The sequence below is a fragment of the Balaenoptera borealis genome, assembly GCF_965194805.1.
Source record: "Balaenoptera borealis genome assembly, chromosome: 10".
NCBI lineage: Eukaryota > Metazoa > Chordata > Mammalia > Artiodactyla > Balaenopteridae > Balaenoptera > Balaenoptera borealis.
The window spans coordinates 61,760,802-61,785,258 of record NC_138874.1 but is presented as its reverse complement, the minus strand read 5'-3'; the positions used below and the strand labels follow the sequence as shown (position 1 = coordinate 61,785,258).

Here is a 24,457-nt window from a genome sequence, read left to right as displayed (position 1 = left end):
ACTTATCTTTCAATGAGCTTTAAATGTAAAATGAAGTTTTAACATTTTAATGATATTTAATTTATCACTTTTTTTTAACAGCACCTTTTGTTTCCTAAAAAAATCTTTACCTACCCCAATGTCCTCAGGGTACTCTCCATTGTTTCTTTTTAGAAGCTTTATAGTTAGCTTTTACATTAAGTCTGTGACCCATCTCAAACTAATTTTGTGTATAGCATTAGGAAAGAGTTGAGTTTCATTTCTTTCCCTTTATAGATATCCAGATTTTCCATTACTATTTATGGACAAGATGCTCCTTTTCTAATGGAATTACATTGGTACTTTTGTTGTAAATCAATTTACTGTATATATGTGAGTCTTTTTCTGGACTCTATTCTGTTTCATTAATCAGCTTGTCTTTGTTTAGGCCATAAAACACTGTCTTAACACACTTACCACATGTAGGCTTATAGTTTTTATCATAAAACAGTGTTGTATTTTGTCAGATTTTTTTCCTGACATCTATTAAAATGGTCATATGAATTTTCTCTTTTAATTTATTAATGTGGTGAATAACATTGCTGGTTTTCATTTGTTAAGCTAATCTTGTGTTCCTGGGATAAACTCCACTTGGTCATGATATATGATCCTTTTTATATGCTTCTAGATTAATTTTACTAGTATATATTTAAGGATTGTTGTACCTATGTTGACGAGGTGTGTTAGTCTGTAATTTTTTTTTTTTTTTTGGTAATGCCCTTGTAGGGTTTTGATGTCATAGTTATGCTGACATCATAAAACACTTTGGGAATTGTTTCCTCTTCCTCTATTCTCTAAAAGAGTTTGTCTAATATCAGTATTATTTCCTTCTTAAATGCTGGTAGAATTCTCCAGTGAAAACCATCTAGACCTGAAATTTTCTTTGTGGAGATGTTTTTTGGTTTTTTTTTCCCCTCAAAATAAAGTTCATTGGAGAGAGGAATTTTTAAAAAAATCTGTTCCCTTTTCTTAAAATTTATTTTATTGAAGTATAGTTGATTTACAATGTTGTGTTAATTTCTACTGTACAGCAAAGTGATCCAGTTATACATATATATATTCTTTTTCATATCCTTCTCCATTTTTTTTTTTAAGTTTTTATTGAATTTGTTACAATATTGCTTCTGTTTTATGTTTTGGCTTTTTGGCCACGAGGCATGTGGGATCTTAGCTCCCCAACCAGGGCTCAAACCCACACCCCCTGTATTGGAAGGCTAAGTCTTAACCACTGGACCACCAGGAAAGTCCCTGCATTATGGTTTATCACAGGATACTGAATATAGTTCCCTGTGCTATACAGTAGGACCTTGTTGTCTATCCATTCTATATATAATAGTTTACATCTGCTAATCTCAAACTCCCAATCCATCCCTCCCCCACCCCCTTTCCTTTGGAAACCACAAGTCTGTTCTCTATGTCTGTGAGTTTGTTTCTGTTTTGCAGATATGTTCATTTGTGTCGTATTTCAGATTCCACATATAAGTGATATCATATGGTATTTGTCTTTCTCTTTCTGACTTACTTCACTCAGTATGATAATCTCTAGGTCCATCCATGTTGCTACAGATGGCATTATTTCATTCTTTTTTATGGCTCAGTAGTATTCCATTGTATGTATGTACCACATCTTCTTTATCCATTCCTTTGTCGATGGACATTTAGGATGTTTCCATGTCTTGGCTATTGTGAATAGTGCTGCTATGGACATAGGGGTGCATGTATCTTATTGAATTATGCTTTTGTCTGGATATGTGCCCAGGAGTGGGATTGCTGGATCATGTGGCAGCTCTATTTTTAGTTTTTTGAGGAAACTCCATTCTGTTTTCCATAGTGGCTTCACCAATTTACATTCCCACCAACAGTGTAGGAGGGTCCCCTTTTCTCTTTGTAGAGATGTTGTTAACTGAAGTTTTGATTTCTTTAACAGATATATGGTTGTCTAGATTTTCTGTTTCTTCTTGTGTCATTTTGAAAAGTTGTATTTAAAAAAAATTGTCTATTTCATTTAATTTTTAAAATTATAGACATAATATTGTTCATAATAGCCCTTCATTATCTTCTTAATGTCTGTAGGATCTGTAGCTATGTCTGTCATTTTCAGAAGACTCTGGGTGTTAAAAAGTTAATCTCCCATCAGTTGTTTCATTTTCCTCACATTGGATTCCTTTCAAATCAGGAACAGATCATTTTCTTCGCTCTTTACGATATTTGTTATGCTGTTGCCGCAGACTAAAAAAATTCCCCTCACCACAACCTTTATCTCTTCTCACCTGTCCATCTGCTGCTCAACCCTTAGGATTCAGAATTAATGTGAACCCCCTTCTGATATACACGTCACAACATATTCCATGAACATTCACATCCAGATACACGTATATGTACCACACACATACACACATACTCACATAGATAGCTATTTAATGACTTTCCTTTGCAGCACTTTACCCAAATTACTAATTCGTTAAAATTATGATAAAATCTTTATATTGCTTCTTTCTCCTACTAGACTGTAACGTCCACCAAGGCTGGACTTGTATTATTCCTGTTGGAAGCTGAATACTCAGTACCCATCACAATGCTTGGCACATAATAGATGCTTGAAACATCATGGTTGGGTGAATGAACTAATCTATACTATACTGAGGAGAAATAAATTGTTCCCTTTGAAAAGTCCATCTAATAATTTTAGTTTTGCTAGAAGGCAGTGTGAAGGCTGGAAAAATAGGTAGAGGCCAGATTATGGGGAGCCTTGACTAAGAACTTACAGAATCTAGGTATTTCTCTGTTTATATTTTTCATATTTTCCCTCTGTCTGTCCCTGCTATATTTTTGTTTACACTCAGTGCCCTGGGGGATAGAGGGGCCTGGCCTTGGTAACGAGGGGAGATGCTGAGGACTACAAGACGGGAGTGTGGGGGGCGAGGGTCTTTAACAAGAGTGTCTGCTCCTGTCTCCCTCTGCGAGGCCCAGAGTTCCTCCTCTGCCTCAGTCCTACATGTAGGATTAGCAGAGGATTTGCATATTTGGGTTATGTTGGTGGTAGGATGGGAGAAGTGGAGCCGTTGGTTTTTCTCTCTAGTTGGGCATCACATCCTGTAAAGGAGCCCTCCCTTTGAACCATCCATCATCAGACAGGATCACTAAAATAAAAGAAATGGCCCAGGGGGCCCCAAACTGCAGCCTCGCCCACACTGTATTCTGTATCCCCTGATTTAAGGAATTACGGCCTTTTCTCCTTCCATTCCCCTAAACCGTGTCCAAAGGAGCTTATGTGGTAATTTACAGAACGAAGCTGATGGATCAGCTCGTAGGACATCATGGGTCAGAGCGCTCCCCTCTCCCCTCCCGACCGCCCTTCTGACGCGCTTCATGCCTCTGATGCCCAGAGCCTGCTGGGGTTCTTGGAAGTCGGCGGGTGGGTGAGGGAGGAGAGGGTGTCGATTTGCTCCACCAGGACGTAGACGCTGGTGAGCCACACTGCGCTGGCCAGGAGGACCTCTCTGTAGCACAGGTCAGAGAAACGCAGGTCCTTCCAGAGCATCAGCCTGTGCAAGAAGTGAACTAAAGGGAACCTGGATCCCAGCCCAGCTCTCCGCCTCCACCATGATCTCCAGTAAGATTCTGGTCTACCATCACCCACCCAGCCACCCACCCAGCAGCTCCAGCACAGAGGTCTATGGACCCACCAGGCGCCGCAAGAAGTCCCTGGGAGATTTGTTCCATAATGGCTTCCGGGTGAGGTCTGGGCCCAGCGCTGCTGAGAAGGAGGAACCACAGAGCTTCTGGCAGTCGGTGGTGTCTTGTTGCAGGGTTTGCGCCTCTTGGGGTAAGGATCCCCCTCAAAAGCATCCCGTATTCCGAGAGGCTGCCCGGGAAAGAAGTGCCCTCTCTGCGGGCTAGTGGACAAGTGATGGGCTTCTCCCTTCCTCTGTGCTTGGCATACCCCCTGAGCGCAGATGAGCTGGGCCAGGCAGAAATCCTGTCCTTCCTTTTTAGATGGATATAACTGGTCTCTAGTGCTCCTGAATGTTTTTGAGCTATTAAATAATATATTCCAGAAATGTTGGGGAAAGCTTGGTAAATGACGGGAATGGCTTCCTTTTCATTTATTAAGTGGTAATAATTTCTAGTGAGTCGGCATTTTTCAGGAGAGGTGTTTGAAGCTATTGACTATTTTTTTTTTCAGGGACAAAAATGCCGTTTTGGTTTGCTTTCTTCTGTCCTCATATTGGGGCGTTGCAATGTTTTCTTGCCTGTTTTGGATGGTACTTCATTATTCTCACCCAGCAGAGATCATAAGAGTTATCCTCTGGACAGATTTTCTTGTCTCAACTGCTTTCCAATAGGGATTTGGTTTTATTCGGGCATCCATAATATATGGGAGTTTGAAATAAATGACTTAACTTTGCATTTCTGTATCAAACAATCCCAGTCATAGGAAGAGATATCTTTTATTTCCAGAAAGGTTAGTGTTAAAAGTAGCTTCTTTAAAATGAAGTATAGTCCCTTTGACACCCAGCTTAAGATTCTGATATGGATAGGCCCAGCTTGAACTATCTCTGTATTATACAACTATGTAGAGCAAAATTCCAATTAGCAAGCAAGTGATAGGTGAGTGCTAGTCAATCCTTTTCATTAGAACTGGCATGAAAGGCCTCCTTGGGCTGTAACATCTGCATGGACTTCGTTTGGAATCTAAATATTCATGCCCCCATGTCTGTGACCCTAGATCTGCTGACCAAATTGTTCTATTGCCTCTCCCTTCACTTCAAGAAAGAACTGCTTTGTGCTTTATAACATCCAGCATTGCCAAGGGCCGATATTAAGGCAGCTAGAGAGATGAGTGAAAATGATGAGATTATTAAGCTAAGAGAAAATAGACCATTTCCCGAGAAAGAGTTACGTGAGTGAAACCCCAGCTTTCACTTAGTATTCACTCTCCTTACTTTACCCTTGAAAGGGGTTCATTCATTCACTTTCAGTAGTGAGAGCTGACTATGTGCCCGTCATCACTGTTTGGGAGGATGATGGACACAGTGGTGGACAGGTGTATGAGGTGCCGCTACAGTGGAGCTGACATCCTACAGAGGAAGACAGGCAAATAAACAAGCAAATAAACAAGCAAATATGAACATTGTAGATTGTGATAAATACTCTAGAGAAGAACAGAGTAATGGGGGGTGGGTCCAGATTGGGTGGCTAGAAAAGACCTCTCTGAGGCAGTGTCAGTTGAGCCAGCCTTGCAATGATGTAGGGGAAGAACATTCCAGAAAGGAATGGAAGGGAAAGCCCTGAGCTGAGAATGAACTGGGAGATACTCAAGGAGCAGAGATGCAGTGTGGCAGGTGTGAGGATGGGGAGAGTAGAAATGAAATGAATACGGACTAGATCATGGAAAGCCTTCAGAGGAAGGTAAGGAATCTGAACTTAAGCCATCTGAGGGCTTTTAGCTGGAAGCGATGTGATCTGATTGATGTCTGCAAAAATCACGCTGGCTGCTTCTAGGAGATGGATGGTGGGGCATGATGGGCTGAGGGAATAAAAGTGCAGACCAGCTTGGGGGCTGCTGGCCAAATTAGAGGTAACAGTGGCTTGGACCATGGTTCTGGCATTGGAAAGGGAAAAGATGAGTTATTTTTTATATGTATTTAAGAGGTGAAATCAACAAGATTTATTTGTTTACTTTTTTTTTTTTTAAATAAGCTTTTTTGTGTGTGTACATGACACTACAGTTACTCTTTTATTTATTTATTTATTTATTTATGGCTGTCTTGGGTCTTCATTTCTGCGTGAGGGCTTTCTCTAGTTGCGGCAAGCGGGGGCCACTCTTCATTGCAGTGCGCGGGCCTCTTACTATCGCGGCCTCTCTTGTTGCGGAGCACAGGCTCCAGACGCGCAGGCTCAGTAATTGTAGCTCACGGGCCTAGTTGCTCCGCGGCATGTGGGATCTTCCCAGACCAGGGCTCGAACCTGTGACCCCTGCATTGGCAGGCAGATTCTCAACCACTGCGCCACCAGGGAAGCCCTATTTGTTTACTTTTTAAAAAACTTGTTTCCTTTCTGGCTCCCTTATTCAAATAGGAGACTGTCAAGCAGGAGCTTCACCCCTTTGCTTTCAGGATCTAGGACAGTGAGTGACTGGTACAGAGAGACACTCACTGCACATGTATGGCATGAATTCATGAATGAAAACATGAATGAATGGGTGAGAATCCCAGTTGGAATATCAACTGATGTTTAGCATCTATCAGATAGGAAGCAGGACGGGGGGATAAGGTGGGGCACAGAACAGCCTGAGCAATTATCCAGGGAAAATATTTGAAAAGGTCAGGCAAACAAGCACTATTTATCAAACACAAGTTCTAACTGGAGGAGCAAAAGCCCAGGGGCATTTGAGAGCAAGAAAGACAGTCCTCTCCCTCCAGCTAGGAAGAAGAGGCTCTGATTCTCTCTGTGTGGAGGGTGAGAGCACGTGGTCCAGGCAGTGATGTAGCTGGGGGATGGGAGGTGGGACCTGGGGATGGAAGCAGGGTGCAGGGACCACCCTGTAGAACCCTCCCTGGGATTGTGTCTGTCCCTGTTTACCCTGATGACTCCTGTCATAGATTTGAGCTCTCGAGCTGCAAGGCCAGATGACTCTGACCTTGTCAGACACTACAAAAATAATTGCTCTTCAGGATTTACGTGGGGGTGGAGGGATTGGAAATGACAGAGGTTTATTTGAACCTTTCAGCTTTTTGGATTTAAAGATTAAGGAGTTAAAGGGAATGGAAAACAGCAAATTGTAAAACCCTGGCCGGCTTTCCACCCTGGGCTGGGATGCGTTTGCTTTTGTGTTTTCTTCGTCTTGTGCTCCAGTGGGACCTTGCTTGCAGGAATCTCCTGAGTCCTTTCTGTCTTGGGATAATGGGGACCCTGAATGGTGAATGATTCATCATTTACCTGCATGTCCCTCAGTCTCTTGTCAGTGTAGCTATTCTGCTTCCATCTGAGAAAGAGGTCCTAAATCCCTTAACTTTTGTGGTTGGCCAGCACTAAAGTTACATGGCAGTAGTTCTCAGGATGGCCTAACCTGGTGGTTCAGGTCCCAGGTGCCGAGTGTGAGCCTCTGAAGGGACAGCAATGGCCAGGGGTCCTCCCTGCCTAGAGCCGCTGGCCTCGGGTTCCTGAAACTTTGACAAGGACGCCGGGCTTGGAGTCAGAAGACCTGTCCTCAGTCCTGACTTGCCATTAACTTTATAACAACAGCAACAAAACATTATGAATAAAAATAAGAATTTTTAATATGTATTACAGAAAAATTTAAAAACTCAAGAAAATTAATGAAATCCAGAAATCCTACCTCCATATCACAACCACTGTCATCATTTTATGTGTTTCCTAGTTTTTATTTTTCATATACCTATAGTTTTCGTAGTTTTATCAGAGAGAACATGTACTTTATACTCCAGTTTTTAAAAATGCTTCCAGTTTGCTATTTTTAAATTATGGTAAAAAATATATAACATAAACTTTTCCATCTTAACCATGTTATAGTGCACGGTTCAATAGTGTTAAGTACAATATATTTGCATTGTTGTGAAACAGAACATTTTCATCTTGCAAATTTGAAACTTCATACACATTAAACAACTACTCTTTCCCCCCAACTCCTCAGCCCTTGGTAACCACCATTCTACTCTCTATGTCCTACTTCTTTAACTTAACATTATATCATAAGCATTTTCTTTATTGTTACATTACTTTTTGACTATAATATCCCATAGATGGACTATATTTAAGAAGACCTATTTTTAGATAGCAAGCTGCTTTCTGTTTTTCTTGTTTAATGAATAATTTTGCAAGGAACATCTTTGTTTCTGTAGCATCTTTCCATGTTTTGTTATATTATCTTAGGCTTCATTCCCAGAAATGTAGTTTGATTTGTAATGTGGAATTATTTTCTGAAAATGCTGTATCAATTTACAATTCCACCATCAAATTATAAGACTATCTCATTGTAGGGGCATCTCTAGTAGGTAAAATTCAAATACATTGCTAGTTAAGCAGAATAAACCAAAGTTACTATATTTTTAATTGACATATCTTTTATTTCAACCAAGTGTAATAGTTTCTAATGTTGTTTACTAGTTATATTTCCTATTTCATGACAAGCCTCGTTATGACTTTTTGCCTATTTATGGACTAGTGATGTAGTACATGTTCTTGACATCATGAAGACTTATTATATCATATTTGTTTTAATTATTTTTCTAATAGATTATGATCTTCATTACTTTTTTTTTTGACATGTAGAATTTTGATATTTTTATGGTGCTGATTTTAAAATTTTTATGATTCCTTTCACATCTGAGTCTAGAAATTCTTCCTTTCTTCAGAGGGCTAATAAGTATGTAATTATATTTTCTTTGTTTTTTTTATGGCTTATTATTTATATTTAATTTTAATTTTCATCTCAATTTAATTTCAATTATGGTAGGAGGTGACAGTTTAAATTGATCTCATTGTAAACCAATTGTTCCATCATTATTACATAATGCTTGTCTCGCCTTGAGTTGTGATGACTTCTTTATCATATATTAAATTCTTTTCTATATAATATAATCTATTCTGCTTATCTTTTTTTTAAAAAATTATTTATTTTAATTTTTTTTTTCTGTCTGTGTTGGGTCTTCGTTTCTGCACGCGGGCTTTCTCTAGTTGCGGAGAGCGGGGACTACTCTTCCTTGCAGTGCGCGGGCTTCTCATTGCAGTGGCTTCTCCTGCTGCGGAGCACAGGCTCTAGGCGCATGGGCTTCAGTAGTTGTGGCATGAGGGCTCAGTAGCTGTGGCTTGTGGGCTCTAGAGCGCAACCTCAGTAGTTGTGGTGCACGGGCTTAGTTGCTTCATGGCATGTGGGATCTTCCCAGACCAGGGATCGAACCCGTGTCCCCTGCATTGGCAGGCAGATTCTTAACCACTGCACCACTAGGGAAGTCCCTATTCTGCTTATCTTTTTTGTGATTTTTCTTATTTTGTTGCTTTCTGGTAAATGTGGCCTATATGATTTCTGTACTTTGGAATTTGGTAAAATTTCTTTGTGGCCTAGTACATGGTCAGTTTCATGACTGTTCAAAGGTTGCTACTGAAGAGTGTGTTGTTTATTTACTGGGTATAATATATGTATGTATCTACCTGTCCATCCATTCAGATAGATATATACAAATACACCCCAAGGAACTAAATGTTAGATGAACATTTCTTATTTGTGCTTATGTTTTGGCTAGTGTCTGAAAAGTGAACATTAGAGTCTCCCACTGTGATGTGGCTTTGTCAATTTTTGTTGTTTGATGCATTCTTGCCAGATTTTGTCATATATGTACTTCAAAGATATAGTCTTAGGTATGTAAAGTTTTTTCACTGTTACATATTCTTGGTGGATTTCTCCTTTTATGAATATGAAGTATTACTCTTTCTTTTGTACATCTTCACAGTAGCTGCCACTTTATATGATACCATTATTGTTCTGTTTGCCTCTTTTTCTTTGGTCAGCATTTGTCTGGTACATATTTCTAACTTTCCTTGTTTTCAGTGAATCTCTTACATGCATCTGGAATGGATTATTGCTGTTTTTATATTATCTGAGTGTCTTTGTCAATTAATAGATAAATTTAACTCACTCAATTTTGTTGTGATTACTAAAAAATAATTCTTTTTGCTGTTACAATAGTATTTTATTAATACTAATTAATATGCTTTTTTCTTTTCTTTTTTCACAATTCTTTTCCTTCAGTTGGATTGATCAAATTCTTTTGTTCTTTTTTCCTTCTGAGATTTGGAATTTATAATTCCAAATGTATTCTTAAGTTGTTGATACACATACTTAAACTTAAAATTTTCTATTAATATGTATAATTAATGGTACTTTCTCCTGAAGCAAGACAAGAACTTTAGCACAACTTTCTGACCTTCACTGCCCTCTCTCCTCTATCTTCCATGTAGTATCATCTAGAGGTTTTACTTTTAAATCATTATTATTATTATTATTATTTATTAGTTTTTGTAATATTCAATCAACACGTAAACTAATCAGTTACTTTTACTCTTTTCTTGCATTGCTTCTTGTATCTCACTTGCTTTTGGATTTATTTTTCTTTCAGCTGATTAAGTATATCTTTTTTAGCTCAAAATAATTTCTCCTGAAAATTGTGGCGATATCTTTCCTTTGTTTTCTTGAATCCAGTGCAGCCAGGAGAATTCTGACAATAATTTGATTCTCATTGCTTTGGGGAGTTTATATCTTTGCATTGGTGTTCTGAAATGTCACCGTAATATGCCTCAACTTGGGTCCTTTAAAATTATCCTGCTGGACACTTAACAGACCTTTCCAATCTGAGGATGCAGGTCATCCCTTTGATCTGGGAAACTTTATTCTAATGTTTGAGAGTTTTCCTGCTTTCTTTTTTTCTTTTTTTTTCGCCACACCACGAGGCTTGTGGGATCTTAGTTCCTTGACCCGTGATTGAACCCAGGCTCCAACAGTGAGAGCTTGGAGTCCTAACCACTGGATCGCCAGGGAATTTCCAGTTTTCCTGCTTTCTATTGCCTGTATTTTTTCCTTCTGGGAACTCAATTACGTAAATGTTAAAAATTCTACACTTGTCTTCCATGTCTCTCAACTTCCCTTTTGTACTTTTCACCCCTTTTCCGCTTTGTATGAAGAGACCTCTGTTTGATAGTCTAGCCCTGTAGTTTGTATGTAGCTGTATCCATTCTTCTAATAGTTGGCTTTTTGAAGTTTTGATGTTTAAAATTTTAATTTCTAAAATATCTAGTTTATCTTTGCTGAGCTGACATATTTTCTTACAATTCTTTGTTTTTCAATCAAACTTTTTCTAAAGTTGTTGCTTTGTTAATGTTGTATCATTAAGTGTAAATTTTGCTAGACTATGTGCCTTTCTTCAAAGAAAGCTTGACTTTCCTCAAATATTGGGTGATTCTTGATTTTGTGCTCCTCTTTGGATTTGAGATTTTCTGTTAGCCTATATTAGAATGCTGTCTTTGCTTAATGCACCTTGTCTGAGGAGTGATGGGGTGGGTATGTGGCAGTGTATTTTGGTCCAGTAACTGGTCTTACAGCTTTCTCCTAAGAGTCACCAGTTCACGTGGGATATTGCTTTAACAACTACAATGCCCACGCTTACTGCTTTATCCTGGCTGCTCCTATTTGGTAACCCAATCCATCAGTGAGTTGTCCCAGCCTCCCACTTCCCAGTGTTGGTCACCTCATTTCATCTTTTGAACAGTTGCTTTCTCTTTATCTATGATTTCCCCACTCCACCAGGCCCCACCAACCTGTCTTTGTGAAATTCCTTATCAAATGTATTGACCAAGAACATTTCTGATATTTTGTTTTTATTATGTTATATATATGTTTCTTACTATACATGTTATCAGGTTTCTCAGCTTTGCCAAGTTAATTTCCAACAGAATATCCACTTTTCATCTACCAGCATTTTGTGGTTTTCTCTTACGTTCTGTAGTTTCTCTTCCCTTCTTCCTGCCCTTGTGGGATTTTGCTATTTTTCCCCCCTTTAATATTACTTTAGTGAAGTTTTGAGAGGAGGCAGAGAGAAATCATTCTGTTCAATCTGTTAGGGTTAACCAGAATGCTCTGGATTCTTATTTTAATTCACGGATGAATTATATATGTTGGTACTTTATGTAGAACTTCAGCATCACTAATCTTAGTGAGATTATTTTACTTTTGTGTTTTGAGAGGCAGTTTTTGGTACCAGGTTATGATTATTTTATAATAAGTTTAATAGCTTTGCCTCTTTTAGTGTATCATGGAATAGTTTAGAGTTTCATTAAAATGTAAATGTTTTAAAAAATTTAATAAATTACATGGGTGCAAACTCTCTGAGGGGAAGATATCAATAAAAATTTCAATTTATATCTCAGTTATCATCCTGTAATGGTTTTCTTTTTTGTGTGTATGAACTTACAAAGTTTACATTTTTTGGAAAGTTGTCCCTCTCAGTGTGGAATTCAAATTTTCTTAGCCTGAAATTGTGCATGACTTTATTTTCTATTTGTTTCTTTATTGGATAAGCATGTGTTTTGTTTGTTTTATTGTTGTTATTGTTTGCCCCCATAAAATGATTTGAAAATTTTTATCACTTTTAATCTTTATTAGTTCTCTGATTATTCAAGTATAAACACTAAAGTAGAAATCATCTTTTCTTCTATGGTTGTTAAGACTACTTTTTTCCTAAGATCTTGAGCTGAATGCATTATTTTATAAGTAATCTATTATTATACTATGGGTTTTTTCTAACTTATAGTTAGCCAGTGTGTTCTTTAAAAGTAAAGAGACAGGGTGCTTAATGGATATAGTACTGGTTTTAGATTACTCAAGCGATTACTCAGGGAAAAGGCAATTTGCTAACTATTTGGGGAAAAAATAAAACTTGGTCCCTTTGGCACACTATTAACCAAAATAAATAAATACGCCAAGATGGATTTACAAATTAAAGGTTAAAAGAAGAAAAGATACCCTAAATGGGTGGTTCCCACACTTGGCTGCACATTAGAATCATCTGGGGAGTTATAAAAAATTTCTGCACCCAGGTTGTCACCCAGACCAATTAAATCAGAATATCTGAGGGTGGGAGATAGGCACCAGTGTTGTTCCAGAATTTCCAGGTGATTGCAATGGCAACAAAGTCTGGGAACCACTGCCCTGCAGTTTTGTTTTCTCAGTTTGGCCTCTGACCAGAAGCATCAGTGACATCGTAGAGTTGGTTAGAAATGCAGAGCATCAAGCCCCATCTCAGTCCCATGGAATAGGGTCTGAATGTTAACAAACCCCAGATGATTCATGTGCACATGGAATTTGAATAGCTGGTCTCTAAAGCAGGCTTAGCAAACTAGGCTCCATGGCCTATTTATTTGAATAAAATTTTACTGGAATACAGTCACGTGCATTCATTTACATGTCATTTACAGCAGAGTGGGTAGTTGTGATAGAACCTAAAACATTTACTATCTGCTCATTTGTAGAAAAAGTTTTCAGTGCTTCTCAGCCGTGATGGCTCGTTAGGATCATCGCAGAACTTTAAAATTCCCTCTGCCTGGCTGTACCTCAGACCCATTAAGTCAGAATTGGGGAAGAGGGAGTGAGACCCAGGTATCAGTAATTCTTAAAGCTTCCCGGGTGATTTAAATGTGCAGCCGAGGTTCAGAACTCACACCCTAAAGGTACAAAGAGAAAATGTACATGCATTTAAAAAAATCTGTTTTTTACGATGGAGGTGGCCATTTTTAAATATTAAAGCAAAGAAACAATGATGGAAGTCTGATATATTTGACCATATAACAAACTTTGGAATTCAGAAGAAAAAAAAAAACACCTTAAGCAAAATTTAAGACTTAGGAAAGAAAAAAAACTTTGAGCAAAATTAAAAGAAGAATGATGAACCGTGGGATAAAATATATAACATATAATATTCTCATTATGAAAGAGCTCAAATATAATAAAAGAATAAGATGAACCCACAGGTAATCTGGCAGAGACTATTATAAAGCACTTTAAAGAAGAAAATAAAATGACTAATAATTATGTGAAAACACAGTTAACTTCATTTGTTAACCTAGAAAAGCAGAATAAAACAGGGATGGGCTCTATTTGGGGTTGAGGGCTATCAAATTGGGACTCCTACTTTCCCTCCCTCCCTCCCTCTTCACTCCCTCCCTTCCTTTCCCTTCCTTCTTCCCGTCTTAATGAGAATACTCAGTCTGATGGGGGTGTAGGCAAAGGGCATTTCCCTACTGACGGAAATGGGAATTGTTAGGAGAGTTTGGCAAGATGATCACAAGTGCCGGAAGCGCTTACTTGAGTGCTGATGTTTGGAATCGGAACTGACTGACCAAAGGCTGTGCCAGGGCAGTGGTTACAAGCTTGGGTTTTGTGGCATTACATAAATTTGGGTTGAAATTTGTGCTGTGCTGCTTACAAACTGTGTGCTGGACACATTCTCTAGTCTGTTTATCCTTAGCTATTTTCTTCGGTTGTATGGATTAAATAAGATAGAGCTAAAGGATTAGGCATGTAGAAATAATTAAAAATAGCAGATGATCAATCATAATAGATTTACGTCATTGTCAACATCATCATTTTACCAATAATTTAAAGTAACAATAACACTATTTACCGTGTGTGTGCGTGTATCTTTATGGGCTTTCTATTCCGTCTTGTTGACTTTTCTGTGCAGTTGTGAACAATAATATGCTGTTTCAATTCCATAGCTTCATATGGTAAAATTACTGTTTGTCGAGTACTTGCAATGTGCCTGCCACGCTTTAGCAGAATACTTAGTCTTCTGGCACACAATCTGCAGGGCAGGTTTTAATACCCATCTTTGTGAGAGAAGAAGGGCACTAGGATGGGGTGGAGGGCTCAGCTGTGCTGCACCTGTACCAGAGGCCTTGTCCATCCCACAGGCAGCTCTGCAGCTGGATGGCCCTTCAGCATTGTCCCAAATCCAGGCAAGGCAGCAGACCTTTGTCCCCATATCTACCAGCCATGGGGGCCACCCCTGGTAAGGGGTGTGACCGTGGGCAAGGCTGCTCTTCAGGAGCCAGTGATGAATAAAGATCCCGGGAAAAGGGATCTGGGCTGTGCTCCACAGCACCCCCTATAGCTCATGCGTGTTATTTATTTAATATAGTCTCGTGACCACCTAGAGGGGTGGGATAGGGAGGATGGGAGGGAGACGCAAGAGGGAGCAGATACTGGGATATATGTATGTGTATAGCTGATTCACTTTGTTACACAGCAGAAACTAACACACCATTGTAAAGCAATTATACTCCAGTAAAGATGCTAAAAAAAAAAAAAATAGTTCAATACACACACACACACACAATATAGTCTCGCATATGATTCACTAGTATTTTATGTAGGATTCTTGTGGTTAGTCAATAGTCATTAGTGTGATGAGCTTGCCATTTTTTTCTTTTTAAACCTATGTCCAGGTAATACCACTTTTCTAACCAATACAAAGTACAGAAAGAGAGAGAAGAGTCCATTTTTATTACTTGACTATATAATAGAGAGTATTGATATGTAGAGAAGTTTACCGTTTTTTGATAGTTTAAAGGAACTTGCTCATGAAACTATCTAGACTTTTGGAGAGCATAATTAATATGTTATTTTCTTCTTCACAACTCTGTTATAGCCATTTTCTATTTCCTAAAAAATAATTTTATTTCAGATATTTTAAATTATATAGAATAAATAATAAGAATATAGTGTTATAAAGCAAAGGAGATGAGTAATTTGTCACTTTGGCATTGCCCATCCCACTGCTTCCTTCTCTTGGCCTCTTTATGGAATCTGAGGTTGCTGTGTATCCTCTTTCAGGACCTCTCTGAGTATAGCAGCGTGACCATTGGTCAAGGCTCTTTCCTGGTTAGGCTTCTTCATATTTCCTAAGAGTATCAGCCCAGGCCTCTGTCAGGTGAACTTTCAGAGGTCATGGCTTTTCCCTTTAGTAAACAATGTGTAGCCTCAGAGTTCCAAATGCAGAGCCTCTAACCTTTAGCTCTCTGCCATCTAATTCTCAGAAGTCTGATTCATTCAGTTCAATTCAAGCAAGTAGTTACTGAGTATCCACCTTACGCAAGGCACTATTTTAGGTACATGGGATACAGCCATGAACACAACAGACATCAATCCCTCCCCTCCAAGAGCTGGTGCTATGGATAAGGAGACAGAAAGTAAACTACATAAATAAGTAAGATGCTGGTGCTTCATGCTGGGGAGAAAAGTAAAGCAGGCAAGCAGAATAAAGAGTTTTGGGGAGTGGGTGGGGCTGAGGGGGGAGTTGCACTTTTAGACAGAGTAGCCAGGGAAGATCTCCCTGAGAAAGTTATGTTGATTAAACACCTGAAGGAGGTGAGCAAGGGCACCATGTGGCCATTTGGGAAGGAGCATTCCAGGCAGAGAGAAGAGCATGTGCAAAGGCCCTGAGGCAGGAGCATCCGTACACAGTCAAGGATCACTGAGGAAGACGGCCAGATCAGAGACAAAGTAGTATGAGTGGGGGGAAGAGGCCAGCAGGTCCAAAAAGAATGAGGGCTGGCCTTGCTTTAGGTTCTTGAAGGACTTTGACTTCTACTTTGTGTGGAATGTGGGCATTGGAGGATTTTGAGCAGAGGAACGGCCTGATCCATTTTACCTGGTAACACGCTCACTCTGGCTGCCGTGCTGAGAATAGACCACATGTGGTGCAGGGGAGAAAGCAGTTGGGGAGCTGCTGTGAGCTGTGGCCTGAAGGATAGACACTTCAGACCAGGCATTTCTCCAGAGTGTCTGGCTTGATCTGAGGAGAACATGTAGACTGATTTTTTTTAGCCCTACGTAGAACTTTGTTTTTCATTTGCATTCGTGAAACCCAGTGCCATGACAATGACCAGCACAAAGCAGTCAAATAAACAAAGCCCACCATTGTTCAGCCCGTGAGAATGTCGCTCCTGCATCACCCCAGGCCCCTTTGGCAGGGAGACATTTCTCTTGAGTCCCCCTCCTGGGATAACCTCTTCTCCTAAGAACCAGCTTATTTTCCTCCTTCGTTAATCTTAGAATGCCTCCCTGCTTGCTTTCCTTGGGAAAGAGCTCAGACCTAGGTCTACAGTTTACCTCTAGCGAGAGGACAGGACCTTGTGACTGCGGCATTCTTTTTTTTTTTTTTCCTATCTTTATTTTCATACACCTCAATTAAAAGAAAAGCTTTTATTCTATCTTATTTTTGTGAGTCGCTTTAAAATATGACAAACGACAAACCAATAATACGGGATGCAAAAGGCATTTCTTCACGATAAAAAGAAAGAAATCCCATTCAAAGCGTGGGCCATTTGTATTCAATTTTTGTTTCCATAAATGAAAGTACACACACACACACTCTCTCTCTCTCACACACACACATACACACACACACACAATTTTTCAGGATGAAACTATTAGCGGCTAATATGTTACTAAAGCATCCTTATATCCGTGACTGGTTTCAGTACTAACTGCCAGTGTTTTTCTACCTCGAGCTTCTAAATGTGTTACTTTACCTCCCAGCAATATGTGACAGTGGTGCTGCAGTCAGATCAGCCATCCAGGTTGGGCTGGATGCTTCGGACCAACAGGAGAGTTTATTAACAATTCACTTTCCAGCCTGCACCAACCCCCATTCTGATTTAGTAAGACTTATTGAACTTCTTTGCAAATGTTTTGTTCAAACAATATATTTTCTGAGAACTTGGATATTTGAAAGTATTTTTTGTTGCCCTTACACTGTTGAACAACTACTTGACAGGGTATAAAAATCTTGGGTCAGACTCTCCTTGTTTTAAAATTCTGCATGTTACCCAGTCGTTGCTTAACACTTACTGTTACGTAATGAGATCTTAGTTGCCTTAATGGTAACCCTCTCCCCACCCTGACACTTTTTGATTTTTACTTCTTCATTTATTTTAATACTTGAAATTTGAAGGGAAGAACAATAAGAGACTTCTTGGCGTCAGTCTCTCAGAGCTGATTGTTCATTTTGCCTTTTAATCTCGAGTCATTCTTTTCATATCCAGAAAGTTCAATCCTGTGATGTCCTGGCCACTACTTATGATCTACGTGTTGTTTGCACTTCCCTTTGGAACACATTTTATTCATAGGTTGGATCTCTGTGATCTCTACTCCATTTCTATTTTCTTAAGTTTCATCTTTTCTCTGCCTTGTGAGATGACCTCTCCATTCTGTCCTCTGCATCCCGTTGTGAGCGGTGTGAGGTCAACCTTTCATCAGCTCGGTTAGGACTGGGTTTTTGGCTCCTGAGACTTTTATTTCATCCACATCCCTTCTCATCTCTGCTCTTTCTTGTTGAATAAAAGTAATATGAATATCATTCAGAACAGAAGGCGGGTGTTTTCTGAAAAATCTTCTGTCCGTGAAGGTAAATCCTTTTAGATGAGAAATTTTCCTTTTGAGCCATATCCTTTTGTCCCTCTTGAGCAGTGGGGTTTTTCCTTCTGTGGGCTTTAAGTTAGCCTTTCCTTGTCACCTTATGCTTGAACAAGGAGTAATCTAACTGAGCGCAATATGGAGCTGTTTAGGGGAAAACTTCCGGTCTGTCTCCTTTCCTTGATTCACCCTGGGGTCTCGAGAGAATCACCACCGCTTCTTCCCACCACTCTGCACGCCTCCCCGCTTTACTGCCTCACATACTGGGCCGAATAAACTCTCACCCATGGACATCGAGCTGCCCGTCCACAACTTAGCCCACTCTGTGCGCAGCTCCACACATGGCACATGCGGAAGCTTAATAAAATGCTTTGAATCCCCTTGGGAGTGGGTGTGCTATTGGAAGTGTCTCAAAGCTGTAATAAAGTATTTTGTAAACAGTTCTCTTGCACAACTGCCAAGATTCAAAGTCCCATGAGTCAGTCATTCAGATTGTTTTTGACTCACAAATTTGATCTCAACAGAAATACATTTTACCCATGGCTATTAAAACACAACAATAATTTGTATTTTCTTAAATCCTCAATTGTGTCTTCCTTCCCCATTTCCCTCTCTCTCCTGCTACATAGAAACACTGGCTCTTCTTCGCCATTCAAGAGAGGTTGCTGATTCAGAATGGAGAAGCATGTATCTTGACACTCAGTAAAAGTAGAATTATATAAGTTTTGAATCCTGAAGTATATGGGGTGTGATATCTTAATGATTTGATTTTTTTTTTTTTGATTGGAAGAAAAATATAGAACCTTGTAGGAAACAGATAACACAGTGGGCTATACTCTTCATTTTATCAGAACTGCAGATAAAGATTGAAAAAAAAAAAAAAAGAAAATCCACCGAAGAGGTGAGGTTATCTGATTTGTTCCTAATCTGCTCTTAGCACGAGGGTTACCCTGAGCTATTCCCAGTATTTTTCAGAGACAGAATCCTCTCAGACAACCATGTAACTTAGAAATCGTGCTTTAAATCAGAGATGGACACATGAGAAAGCTCTGTAAACTGGGCTCTGCCCACCAGAATATCCTCTGCAGCGGCTCCATACGGGGCCCCTTTCATGAAAAAGTCAGGTTACCAGCTGAGATTACACCAGCCAAGGATCAGGATGAAGAACTACATCCAAGGTACGGGATGGTTCATTCTTCTGCAGGAATTTCATATCCCATTAACCTTGGCAGCTGTACATCCAACGGCAGTGTGTGGACATTAAAACCACACCTTGAAAATAATGCATCTCTATTTCATTTCTCTTTCCAGGTTTGAGATTTTTAAGAGCGCTCAGGCTGATCCAGTTTTCAGAAATTTTGCAGTTTCTGAATATCCTGAAAACAAGGTAAGATGTTCTTTCTCATATTTTTTTTTCTCGTTCTGGTCCCCAGTGCCACGCTGTAAATATCAGGTGTGTGTACTTTCATCACGATGAAGTTAGAGTTCTTTTATGCACAGAGGGAGTGATCTAACACAGAAACCCAGGGAAGGCCTCGAGGTAGGGTCTTCTGCAGGGCGGGGACTCTATGGTAAAGAGAAAGAAACAGCTGTGTATGGGGGGAAGTAGAGACAGTTTTGGGGGGACCTTGTGGGGTTGCTTGGACACCGGCCGCAGCTCCATGGAGAGAGGTGCACAGTGGGTGAGGGATGGGTCTGCTCATTGATTGCGAAGTCCTTGCTCCCAGGTTTTAAATCACCCCTTTATTACATCACTAAATAAGAAATTGAACCTGGCCATAAAAGCAATGGAAGCAATGCTCTTTGAGAGGCAATCACAGACCTCATACGGCAAACAGAAAATCATTTCATTTCAAAGTACATTCTAGATGTTCACTTTATAGCCCGTGTAGCCCCTGGGGCTTGCTCTGTGAATTGCCTTCTGGGGAATATCTAAAAACCTCCCGCCGAATGCACCATGACTACTTCTGTTAACTGTATTATGATCTGGAAAACACTACTGGACCAGGAGAAAAAAATCCCCCAGAGACCCCTTTCCTGAGGACCTGCAGGTTCTCAGGGCTGGCCGGAAACCAGGGCTGCCTTGATGAATAAACTAATAAAAGAGGTTGGACGTCCTTTAATGGACAATAAGTACAGGTCATAAATTTCTCTCATAGGAAATTACACTTTGAGAAGCTCACTGCTAATGTTCCATTTCCTCTTTGGTTGGCCTTAACGTGTTTGATAAATGATGAAAAACAGGACATCTCTATGTTTGTGATTTGTAATTAATACACCTGCATTTTGGGGGAGCTTGGATTCAGCATTGTTTTCTCAGTAACTGAGGCTGGGACTCAGCTTCCTGAATATGTCACATCCAACAAATGTGACAGGCTTTCCTCTTTGGGTCTTAGTGTGTTTTGTTTTATTTTAGTTTGTTTTGATTTCAAATTGGTTTCCCCTCGCTAACTATTCATCTGCGTGAATGGGGGAATAAATTCACTTCCTATTAGTCAAGTTAAAAAGAAAATGAGCGTCGAATGCCATGGAAATCTTCTACAGTGTGTCCCAACACCCTTTACTTTCATTGTCCTGGGGTCAGAATTTGTTGGTGCTCCATTTAATAGTGTGTACTATTATTAATATGGAATGAATATTGTTATTCTTCGTATTCCTTCTGAGTGACAGTAACCTTCATTTCTACCTTTTTATGACTTTTCTATGCGAGAGACTCATATTCCTCTTGAAATTAAAATGGTCAACAAAGCTAGTAATCCTCAAGTTTTGCCTCTATCATATTTGCCCCACTACACTGTATTTTTACAGGTAGACTTGGTGAGGACCCAGTGGCAATCACAGGAGCTGTATTTAAGAGATACTTGTGGGGACGGTGTTACGTGGCGTCATCCACACTGTCTAACGTGGTATAGTGCCTCTCTCTCCCTGTTTCGAGTTTGCTTGTTTAGGGGGCTTTTAATCCTCTGACGCCAGCATCTTAAGAAGGTGCCATTACTCTGAGGAATAACATGGAGAGAACTGTATTCTCACCTTCCTCGTACTCCATGTGGATCCTTCCTGGACTTGGGAGAACCATAAGCCATCTGAGTAAACTATCTCTTTCTAGGCTTTTGCCAAGAGACCCGCCAACTTCCCATTCCTTGGAGAAGACTCCTTTCCTCTGGATGCAGGAAATAGCACTAGCCTCCCTGGGGAAACATTCCACCTGATGACTCTACAATTATGGGGGTTCATTCTCCCAGTGCAGGGGTGGGGGGGGAAATCTGAAGCAGCGAGTGAGGGAAAGAGGTGACTCTACATTGGGAGAGTCACGGGGCGGCAGGCTACTGGGATGTCTGCCATCCTAAGCCCCAAACAGCATTTCCCCAAGCACCCCACTTCCCACAGAATTAAACTCCTTGTGTTATGGGAGGGTGGTTTCCATCACAACCACACACTTGGATTGTCCCAGTTCCTGCCACAACCAGGGACAGCGTCAGGGTGACTTCAAGCCTGAATTGAGCACCCATTTGTGCAGCAGCGAGATGGGTGCCAGGATTGAGTCCTACTTTCAGAGAGCTCCCTGGGGGAGGACTGACCCCTAGTGTGGTTGGTACAGGTACACCCAGGGCTTGGGAGGCATGGAGGAGAGTGATTAAGTGGGGCTCGGCGTGAGTGTGAGACAGTCAAGGATCTTTTCAAGGCAAAGGGGGTGTCTTCGGTAAGCCTTGTAGAAAGCCAGGTGTCATTCTGGTGGTGCTGGAGATTAGGCATGTGAGAGGGAGGGTGAGTGGGGCAACTTCCTATCAAGGAAGCTGCAGGAAAACACGCAAGTGAGAGAACATGGCCTTTGGGGGAACGTTGAGTAATTCTGTGCTCTTAGAGACTGGGGTTTCCGTGGTAGGAAAAGAGAAAGGTGAGATTAGGAGGGCAGGGAGAGGCCAGATCACCAGGCACAGACTGAACCTTCATGTGATTGTAAGAACTCGGGGGATATAGAATAGCTCTCTGAGCCCGTTCCCTCTCCAGCTGCCTGGCTGATCGCGGCCCCTTCCTTCCGTGAGCCCCAGGCACAGATCCCGCAGGCTCTGCCACAGAGAAGCAGAAGCCTTGGTCCTTGTAGGGCTTCGTACCTTGAGGGATTTTCTGGTAACGCCTCTGTACTTCGCTGCTTTCACAGGGACCTTCCAGGCGGGTGGGTGGAGCCCCGCCATCATCTTTCCGGGGGTTTTGTATGACTTTCTCTAGCGGCCAGTCCCCAGCAACCTGGGGTATTGGGTAGCGGTGGAGACATTGAAATGCGATTTGAAATAATGATATGAAATTGTGGTTTCATGTTCCGTTCTTCGGCTGCCTCTCCTGGCCCAAAGTGGGAAGAAACAGGGCAGAAAAATATATGGCGCAGGGTTGGGGGGAGAGAAAGAGAAAGAGGGATGGGGAAAGAGGGAGACAGAAAGGATGAAGAGGTCAGGAAAAAGATGACAGAGTGAACAGGATGACAGAGAAAACAGAAAGTCACAGTAACGGGACAGCATCAGGGTCATTCCCCAAACTGCCAGCCAACAGAAGGGCCTCAAAGGCTCCATGTCCTATAAATGGCATATTGAAGGGGCCACTGGGAGACCTTGTGCCATTGTCTGAGCTTTTGGCAGTTCCTCAGTTGCCCAGCAAACTGGCAAGCAGACTCATACAGTCAGAGCAAAGGAAGCAGCTCTGTCTAAAGGCGGTCATTCCATACCTCATTTAATGCTGATGATGGAGATATAGATACTTATGATGGGGACATGGAGCACCTAGTGCTTTTTTAAAAAAAAAAAAAAAAAGTAGTTACCTTACTGTTTCCTCTAATTATTAAAGTGCAGTGTAAACATTTCAACAATATAGAAAAGGATAAAGCACAGTTTCCTCAACACCATCGATGGTTGAGATAACCTCACTAATATTCTACCGTGTCACTTCCGTTTCCCACATAGCATTCCACTCTATGTATGTACCATCATTTACCTAAACAACACATTTTTTTTTTTTTGACATTTTGGAAACTGAAATCACTGTACTACATATATTACCTCAGAAACGGCTGCCAGGTTAAAGTTCTTGAAAAGAGTTATCAGTATAGAGACTGCAGGCAGAGGCCACATCGTGAAGGCTCTCAGATGTCATAGATTTGACTCGGAGAGCAAGGAAGAGTTGTTGAGGGGTTTGGGCAGGAGAGGAACGTGGTCAGATTTACATTTTAGAAAGATCCACTGTTCCACCAATTGTATAGAGAGTGGGTCTAAAACATCTAAGCCATAGACCATGAGACTGGTCAGGAGGCAGTTGTCCAGGCAAGTGGTACTAGGGACTGGCCTTCGGAGAAGAGGGAGAGGGATCGAGAGATATTTAAGGGTTAGAATTGACAGAACTTGATTTTGCTTCACTCTGTGTCTTATCGTTCAGGCCATTCATCCTCGTGGGGTACAGTGCAGTTGACTTTGAGGGGATTGCACATCTGTCCAGCAACGGTAACAATAAAACAAAATAAGGGCATTGACACCTGTCTCTATTCTCAGCCAGAAACAAAGAGGAAAGTACTGGTCAAGTAGAACAGAGATGAATTCGTGTTGCTTTTTGGAAAGAGATGATATTTTCAGTCTCAACCCATACATGTCTTGTTAAATACACTGAGAGCAGAGATGGCCCCCAGCGGTTCTGGGTTTTCAGCTATCATCTTGGAAAAAGACAGACATTCACTCTTCCAGTATCTACAGAGACAGACTCTCTCTCCCAATATCTACGGAGTCCTAAAAAAGGTCTCTGATCTATAAGAACAGAAAAGTCTCTGTGCCTGCCCAGAGACGATGATTCACTGTATTCACTGATACAGATTACTCTAATGGCTAGTGAGAACTCATGGGGCAGGGGCCCAGAAATGATAATGGAAAACACGAAAATGAAGTTAGGTTCTCATGCTAACGTCACATCTGTCCCTTATCGTGAGGGGGCTAGAACCTGAATAGTTCCAATCATTCTAACCATTGGGAACTTGCCCTTTGGTCCAGACCCCTGGGCTTGGCCCTGAAGTCTATGACTATCTCCAGTGGCCTCTTGCCATGCGGAGCCCACAACCCTGTCCTGCAACCCCTTCCCTCTTCCCAAGGAGCCCTCTTCAGCTTGGTGAGGTTCAAATTTCAGAATATGGAGAAAGTCCACCAAGAGTTAATCTTGTGTCTCTTGCACAGAGCTTGTAGATGATTGCCTGGTCAGAGAGTTTCATTTGAAAAGCAAATTCCTAATACTGGGCATCTGTAATGATGCAGATGCCATAAAAAATAATCAGATTTCAGTGCTTAATAGGGACTCTTTCAGCAACAATGATTAAATGTTCTCTACACAACAGAGAGCTCCCTTAAGTACTATTAATGTCACTGTGACAATCAGAGATTAATAATCACCATGTAAGGTCGTTTTTCCAAAACACCATGAGGC

The 24,457-nt window shown here is 40.7% G+C and overlaps 1 protein-coding gene and 1 long non-coding RNA gene across 18 annotated transcripts in view; one reads left to right on the top strand and one right to left on the bottom strand.

Moving 5' to 3' along the window:
- Positions 1-24,457, top strand: part of KCNMA1 (potassium calcium-activated channel subfamily M alpha 1) — a 775,994-nt gene that overhangs the window by 512,050 nt on the left and 239,487 nt on the right. For all 17 annotated transcript variants that reach the window (XR_014249397.1, XM_082408745.1, XM_082408748.1 and 14 more), the window contains one exon: positions 19,319-19,394. Coding sequence is in view for 16 of the 17 variants with exons in the window: in XM_082408745.1 (XP_082264871.1) it covers positions 19,319-19,394 (76 nt within the window). In the remaining variant the exon portion in view is untranslated. The remainder of the gene's footprint in view (positions 1-19,318; positions 19,395-24,457) is intronic.
- The window catches only part of LOC309604608, a 555,802-nt gene that overhangs the window by 404,922 nt on the left and 126,423 nt on the right, over positions 1-24,457 (bottom strand). The gene's annotated exons all lie outside the window — the stretch shown is intronic.